An 8,980-nucleotide genomic window follows, 5' to 3' on the forward strand; every position below is an offset into this window, starting at 1 on the left:
TATTTTAATTTTATAAATAGATTTATTCAACTATTGAAAGTCACAACTTGGAAAGCTATATGAAGTCTTCTTATGGATATTATTTATGGAAAAAAAAATGTTTACCATAATAAACATAAATAAATATGAAATTATCATTACATTCATTTGTTTGATTGTAAAATAAAAATATAAGTAGCAGAATGTAATGATAATTTTTATTTTAATATGTAATTTATTTATATTGTTAATAATAATCAGTATTAATTACAGTGATTGGTAATTAAATGGTAATGGTGGCTAAGTAGTGATGGTGGTAACAACATTAATTAAATAATGATGGTCATAGTGGTGGCGGCGGCAAGGTGAAGTAATAGTAGTAGTAATGATCAAGTGGTAAGTAAAAATAATTAAGTGATAATAAGGTGATAATATGATGGTGATAGCGATATGGTAATATGATGGTCATGGTAGTAGTGGTGATGGTTATGGTGATAATAGATTAATTATTTTTTTAATTTTATATTTATAGACTATTTTTATTTATGTATTTAATTTTAATTAATTTGTCATTTCATATAAGATATAAAATCACCGATGTATTATAAAATTTCTCTAAAACTAGAGGGCTTAAAGCCAATGGAATGGAGTGACGTGGCCCTCATGAAGCTGCCTCTTCAAGGATAGTGACGATGAGGAGCTATTCAATGTCAAAAAATGGGAAAATCACACTTTTTGATTTATTTTGTGTTGCAATGATATTAAAAAATAAAAATATTTTATTTAAAAAAATTAATTATTAAATAATAAAAACAAAAATAAAAAAATCATAAATCTAATTATATATATAAAAAATAAGTGTTTTAATATAATTATAATATATATATATATAAATTTCCTTCTGATCACAATATAAAAATAAAAATAATTATAATTATATTTTTTTATAATTTTAATATTAAACAAAATTAATTTATTAAAAACCTAATTAAATTTCTGAATTAAAATGATTTCGTTAATTTTTTTCATTTAAATTGAATACTGGTGACCTCATTTTTATTTGCATAATTTCGAAGAAATTTTGCACATTCCATGGCTGCCACTCTAGTCGCTCCCATTTCCGAGAAATTGTCCTTTCAATCAGCCGTCCAGCCCATGTGCACCCACTTAATATTTTTTTTAAAAAAAATTAATTATTGAATAATAAAAATAAAAAGTAATTAATATTATTATTCTATAATAAAATTTTAGTATTAGTTTAAAAAATATATATATATATTTTTACAGATATAATAAACATTATAAATATTCTCATGTATAAAGACAAAAATATATATTTTAAAAAATAAATTTTATATTAAAATTATTATTTATTTTTATCTATCACACTTGATATTTAAAATTTTTTTTATAATTATTTGTCACATTTTAAATATTATAGAGTATTAATTATTTTTTTCAGTTTTATTTTTTATTTTTAATAAATAAAATAAATATTTATATAATAAATAATTAAATAAAATAAATAATAATTTAATCAATTATTAATATATTTTTATAAAAAAATTATTTAATTATTTTTTTATCATCATATAAAATTTAAATAAGATAAATAAAAATAGATAAACAGTGTAATATATATATAAATATTATAAAAAATCTATTTACGGCTTTTTTTTGGTAAAAAAAAAAAACATATGCATAAGAGTTAGTGATAGGATTAATTTACTATTAAAATTATAGCAATTAGTTACCGTTAATTACCATATAAAAATTAAAAAAAAAATTATAATTATAGTTGACTCGATCACATCAAACCATTCCCCCTCTAGTACGAGTAATTACTTTCTCCTCTACTACTAGGAAAATTCTTAACTATCGTGTGAGAAAATGAAATAAAAAGCGCGTTGATTAAGCCTTCACCCTTCATGACTCCATCCATGTTCCCAAGTCTTCATCTGCGCAATTTTCAGAAATTTTCTTTAAAATTTTCCTTATATATATGCATGCAAAAGCAAGAAAGATAAATATGCATATTCAATAGCTACCATTTTAGCCACTCTCATTCCACAGAAATGGAGACATTGCCCAGTTCAATTGGCCACCCAGCTCACGTGCACCCACTTACCCTCATCCCCTCCCCAGCTTACCCTAGTGGAACTTTCACATGTAATGGCTGCGGTGGCGTCGGCCGTGACTCTTGCTACCGCTGCAATCATTGTAACTACGATTTACACACTGCTTGTGCTGCTGCTCAAAACCCACCTTCACTTATTCACCATTCTCACCCTCATCACCAACTTCACCTCACCTTTCTGCCTCCTTACCCATCTAAAGCCTTTTCTTGCAATATATGCCAAAACATCGGTCGCCGTTGTTCCTACCGCTGTGGTCTCTGTAACTTTGATGCACATGTGGATTGTGCAAAATTGGTTCATCAGCATTACAACTCTTCACCACAAGCCAATTCTCAATTTCAGCAGTATGGGAATAGAATCAACAGTCCACATGGTGGTGGCCTTGGGCTCCCTATGATATATGATGTGGCTCATGGGTTTGCTTATGGGGTTGGCCAACAGGCTGGTCAGAATTTTGCGAATGGCATCTGTCATGCTGATCCAAATCATGGGGGTGGTGGTGATTTTCCTTCTTCCTCATCCGATCAATCTTCATTTTTGGATAATATATTTGATTGGCAAAATTAGATCATTTGATGCTTGGTTAATTTAGAAACTGAAAGACTCTTATCAATTAATACACAAGTGTTTTCCAATAAATTTTAATTCAGTGATATAGAAATGAAATCATCTCAAGAAATGTGAGATTTAGTGTCACACCTTACCCCTCCGTAAGGCATAACATGATCCCATAGAATACTTAATGAACTACCGAACTTCACCTACCGATAACTCATTAAGTACCCTACAAGGGATTTTAAAACAATTTTCTTACATTTTGGAAGTGGTGAGCATTTTGGTAGGAATTAAAAACCATTTATTCAAGTTTAAATACTAGTAAAATTTTTTGTCTATTTTAATTTTTCGCAATTTCTATAAAAATTTTGACAGAGTTTCCTCTGTAATTTGAGAATACAGTTCTTCAAATACCTGTAAAAAGCACTTTTAAAAATTTTCTCAACAACTGCTTCAATTTCAAACTCAATCTCAAACAATTTCTCAACACATTTATCACATTTATCAACTTTCAATTTCAAATCCAGTATCCAATGATCATCAAAATACTAACAATCCATTTCATTCAAATTAAATAAAATAGTTCCATTTATATTTCACTAGAAACAAAACAATTTAGATACAACATTACAAAATTCACATTAAAAGAAATACAAACTAAACTTTATTACAAACTTCATACAAATTTTTGTACAGCTGCTCAAGACCCATTTACATGTCCATACATTTATGTGCAATATATACATCAAAAGAAATATTTACAGTTAGGGTATAAATTATACCCGAAGACTTCAAGCTGATGACTCCTCACACCTTAGCACTCGATCTTTGCTCCTCTAGTCTCTGTATCTGCGACAGCAATAGAAGCTATCGCTGAGTACTAGGACTCAGTGGTGCACAACATACTAAAATAATTTTTATGCAAAATATAAATCACACTTATTCAAAAATTTGATTAAACATGAGCATTAAACACAAAATATGAATTATGAGGTTTTAATGCAAACCAAGTTCATTTCGAAGTATCAAAACACGTTTAATAAATCCCACAGTTAGATCATGCCATTCGAAACAAATAGAATTTCAATAGCCAGAGGCTAAAGAGAAATCACATCACAAGGCTAGCTAGCTCAAATATATGGATATCCATTCACATCCTCTTCTACTGGCACACCTCAACACTTCTCCAGAGAAGGAATCAAAATTCAAAACTAATTACCCCCACTAATCATGTTAGTGAAGTGTTCAAATATATGGTCATGATACTGTGGTTTCAAAACTTATCTTAACAATTTGTTAAACACTGTCATTTCAAATATACACAATAACTTCCAACAATTTAAGTCAAAACATCATAACTAATGTCACAAATAAATTCTCAATAATTCAAAGCAAATGTAAAATACATATTTCATTCACTTTATCAACACATTTTAAAGCATAGTGATGTTGTGCACAAACCTCAAATGAGTCGCCTTTTGGCCTTAACTCGACTCCTCGGGTTCTGTCCCGGTATTCTTTTCCGCTGAAACACACAATTTTACAATGTTTCAGTACTAGAACTTAACACAAATCCAAAATAAATTTAGCTTCACTTATACCTAGCTCTAACGTGCTAATTTCGACGTTCTTGAAATTTTTGTGTTTCGGGTTACTATTCACTACACTATTCAAGTCAAATTGTTGACTTTTTAAGGCTTAATAGGTATGAGAACTCCAACTTCACCCACATACCACATTTTGGCCATTAAACTTGTTGGTTTTGGTCATTTTCTCAAAACTTAAGTCATTTTGGCAAAATTGCCAATTTTCGGTTTTGGTGCTCCGAAGTTGCACTGTTCCATTAGTCAATCTACTGTTGGAATTTGGCAAAATCTCCTTCATAGAAAATGTTCCTTATTGTCTTAAGTGTATTCTCATTTTTGGATCACCCCAATCGAAGTTTTGTAGCTCAAGTTATGGCCAAAATACAATTACGCTCACGTGCAATCGCTCATGCCGAGATTTTGGTTCCGCAGATTTTTGGTCCAATTTTGTTCAGTAATTTGATCAAGTTAAGTTCATAATTTGGTCTAACTTTCTTCATATGAAATGTTCTACTATGTCTTAGGTTTCCATCGGTTTAAGAATTGCCTAAATCGGAGTTTTCTAGAGAGAGTTATAGCCATTGGAACTTTACTGCTCAATGGCAATTCTGCAGAATCGCAGGTACAGTAACTCCACTTTGCTCAATAATTTGACTAGGTTAATGGCATAATTTGGGATGGTATTTTTCATAAAAGTTTTAGGTCTATATCTTATCTAATTGCTGATAAAATTTCAGGTCAATTTGACCTGTCTAGCTTGAATTATGACAAATGAACAGTTACGTCAGTTTGGTGCAGAGGCAGCCTGCTCTCATTTCACTTTGGTTAATTGGTTCACCAAGTTTTAGTCAGTTTTTGGCCATGGTTCCTTAATGAAAATTGTGCTATTTTATGTCTATTTTCATCTCCAATTGGTGGTATATCAATTGGACTTGTAAAATTTCCGTTTTGGTCCTTCAAAGTTGGTTTGGTCATGCTGCTGGTTTGACCTACGAATTTGGTTTTCATTCCAACAATTCCCACACATCTCTTTTGGTCATTATTGACCATTTTTCATCTCATAATAGACCAAAGTCATCATTTAAGCATTTCTCCAAAATTTGGTTCACAAACCCTAGCATTCAAACCCTAATTTCACTACTTTGTTGCCATTAACAAATTCAAAATTCCAAACTATCATCATTCAACTAATTAAGTGTTTTAAACTCATTTTAACTCATTTAATTCATGCAATTCATACTCCCTTCAACCAGGCCAAAATTTCAGCAATGGTCCTTCCCCATATTTGTTTCATTTAATCAAGTTCTAAGCTCACTTAAATACCTAAACATGCATTTGAAGTAGAAAATTGAAAGTTAGCACACTAACCTTTGCTTTGGATTCTAAATCTTCAATTTTCCTCTCCTTTTCTTCTTTCTTTTTTTTTTCTATTTATTTTTTTCTATTAGTTCTTTAATTTAATTCTCGATTCTGAAATTTTCTTTTCTCCGATTTTATTTGACAATTAGGTCAGGAGTCAGCTCTCGGGGTCAATTGACCAAATTGCCCCTCGCCGGTTCATCCCAGTTTGTAAATAATCCAATATTTCTTCCGGCTCCCTGACCTAATTATTTGACTGGCTTAACAGTTTTTTTTCGTGATTTTCTCTTTTCCACTGTGTTCATAAGGGTCCTAAGGATCGCAGCGTTACTTTTTACGGTTCGAAATATGAGTTTAAAATGACTTCGCAGTCGTTCCCGAGAAAGTCACCCATCGCTGTGACTCTCAGCTCGTTTAACTTCTTATGTTCTGTTTTTCTTATTTATACTTAATTAATTGAACATTACTAATTATTTGTGTTTGTGGCTTATCTAGTTGTCTTAAGTGTGGTTCTAATCCCCTTAACTGTCCGGGACACCGATCACCGGAACAGTAAAATATACCAGGCTATGTAATTAGGGGTGTTACAATTCTCCCCCCCTTAAAATAAATTTCGTCTCGAAATTTTACCTGTTATCAATTTATGAACAGCTGTGGGTGCTGTCTCCTCATGTCCTCCTCTCGTTCCCAAGTAGTCTCCTGGCCCGAATGATGGTTCCACAGCACTTTTACCAACGGTATCTGCTTATTTCGTAGCTGCTTCACCTCATAAGCCAGAATCTCTATGGGTTCTTCTTCATATGTGAGGTCTGGATTTACTTCAATTTCCTCTACTGGTAGTACATGAGATGGGTCTGATCAATACCTCCTCAACATAGATACATGGAAGACATTATGTATCTTCACCAACTCTGGAGGTAGTGCCAACCGATATGCCAAAGGACCCACTCTTTCCAGAACCTCATATGGCCCAATGAAACGAGGACTCAGTTTCCCCTTTCTGCCGAATCTCATAATTTTCTTCCAAGGAGAAACCTTGAGGAAAACTTTCTCACCCACTGTATACTGAATATCCCTTCTTTTCAAATCAATGTAGGACTTCTGACGGTCTGATGCAGTCTTAAGTCGACCTCTAATCACCCTGATTTTCTCTTCAGTTTGCTGAACGATTTCGGGTCCAATCATCTTTCTTTCACCCACGTCATCCCAACATAATGGGGTTCTACATTTTTTGCCATACAAAGCTTCATATGGAGGCATCCCAATGCTTGATTGGTAGCTGTTGTTATAAGAAAACTCATTCAAAGGCAAGTGTGTATCCCAGCTACCCTCAAACTCAATCACACAAGCCCATAGCATGTCCTCCAAGATCTGAATTACCCTCTCAAACTGGCCATCTGTCTGTAGGTGGAATGCAGTACTGAAGTTCAATCTAGTTCCTAGGGCTCTCTGAATACTACCCCAGAATCTAGAAGTGAATCTAGGATCTCTGTCTGATACAATGGATACTGGCACTCCATGCAGTCTCACAATCTCATCGATGTATACCTTGGCCAATCTTTCCAAACTATAATCCATCCGGACTGGCAGAAAATGAGCAGACTTAGTTAGTCTGTCGACAATGACCCATACTGCATCATGACTCTTCTGTGTCCTCGGAAGTCCCATCACAAAATCCATCGTTATTCTTTTCCGTTTCCATTCGGGCGCTGGTAGTGGATGTAACAACCCAGTGGGTACTTGATGCTCTGCCTTTACTTGTTGACAAGTTAGGCATTTGGATACAAACTCTGCCACATCTCATTTCATACCCATCCACCAGTAATGCTCCTTTAGCCCCCTATACATTTTTGTGCCACCAGGGTGCATGGCAAAAGGAGATTCATGTGCTTCCTTCAAAATAATCTGTCTCAAATCAACATTATTAGGAACACACATTCTGCTCTGGTGTAATAGTAAACCATCATCTCTGATTGAGAATTCTGGTTTCTTACCCTGTCGGACTTCTTCCATCAACTTCTGATACTTCTGATCATTCTGAGCAGCCATTCTAATCTGATCAATCAACACTGGCTGTACATGCCATGCAACTGCTGTCTGTCCATCATCATTAATCTCTAAACTAGCATGTAATGATCTCAACTCATGTACCAAAGACAAAGGAGTAACTCGTAAACTAGCCATAGTCTTGCGACTTAAGGCATCAGCCACAACATTAGCTTTCCCTGGCTGATAGTCTATCAGACAATCATAGTCTTTTATCAACTCTAACCATCTCCTCTGTCTCAAATTCAGCTCTTTTTGGGTGCCCAAATACTTCAAACTCTTATGATCTGTATAGATGTAACACTTTTTCCCATACAAATAGTGTCTCCAGATCTTAAGAGCAAACACAATAGCTGCAAGCTCCAAATCATGTGTTGGATAATTCCTCTCATGCGGTTTTAGCTGGCGTGATGCATAGGCAATGACATTTCGATCTTACATCAACACACAACCTAACCCATTGTGAGAAGCATCACTATAAACTGTATATTCTTTACCCGGAGTAGGTAAAATCAGGACTGGAGCTTCAGTCAAACATTTCTTCAATTCATCAAAACTCTGTTGGCATTTATCCGTCCACTAAAATTTTACATCTTTTCTAAGCAGCATGGTAAATGGAGATGCCAACATGGAGAATCCCTTCACAAATCGACGGTAGTATCCGGCTAAACCCAGAAAACTACGAATTTCTGTGACATTTCTAGGTGGCCTCCAATTAAGGATAGCTTCAATCTTACTTGGATCTACCTTGATGCCCTCTTCTGATACTACATGCCCCAAGAAAGATATTTCTTTCAGCCAAAATTCACACTTCGACAATTTGGCATATAGCTATTTCTCTCTCAAAATCTGCAGTACAATCCGCAGATGTCTATCATGCTCTTCTGCATTCCTAGAATAGACCAATATATCATCTATGAATATGGTCTGAAGATAGTGTTCATCAGATCCATAAAAGCAGCCGGAGCATTAGTTAACCCGAATGGCATGACTAGGAATTCATAATGGCCATAGTGAGTTCTGAAGGCAGTTTTGGCAATACTCTGCTCTTGTTCTTTCAACTGATAATAACCTGATCTCAAGTCAATTTTGGAGAACACAGCTGCACCCCTCAACTGATCAAACAAGTCATCAATACGGGGCAATGGATATCTGTTCTTTATTGTCACCTTATTCAACTGCCGATAATCAATGCATAACCGGAGAGTGCCATCTATCTTCTTTACAAACAACACTGGCGCTCCCCAAGGTGACACACTAGGGTGAATAAAGCCCTTGTCAAGTAATTCTTGCAACTGCACTTTCAACTCTTTTAAT

The 8,980-nt window shown here is 34.0% G+C and overlaps 1 protein-coding gene across 1 annotated transcript; it reads left to right on the forward strand.

Annotated features, from left to right (window-relative positions):
• The first annotated feature begins 1,929 nt into the window (after positions 1 to 1,929).
• Positions 1,930 to 2,787, forward strand: LOC131180960 (protein VACUOLELESS GAMETOPHYTES-like). The gene has a single exon (XM_058149277.1). The coding sequence runs from the start codon at positions 2,055 to 2,057 to the stop codon at positions 2,682 to 2,684; it is 630 nt and encodes a 209-aa protein (XP_058005260.1). The 5' UTR covers positions 1,930 to 2,054; the 3' UTR covers positions 2,685 to 2,787.
• The last annotated feature ends 6,193 nt before the right edge of the window (positions 2,788 to 8,980 follow it).

The sequence above is a fragment of the Hevea brasiliensis genome, chromosome 6 (genome assembly GCF_030052815.1).
Source record: "Hevea brasiliensis isolate MT/VB/25A 57/8 chromosome 6, ASM3005281v1, whole genome shotgun sequence".
In the NCBI taxonomy this organism is placed as follows: domain Eukaryota; kingdom Viridiplantae; phylum Streptophyta; class Magnoliopsida; order Malpighiales; family Euphorbiaceae; genus Hevea; species Hevea brasiliensis.

Coding starts and splice junctions, on each gene's coding strand:
- LOC131180960 (XM_058149277.1), top strand. CDS start 2,055: ATGGAGACATTGCCCAGTTCAATTGGCCACCCAGCTCACGTGCACCCA.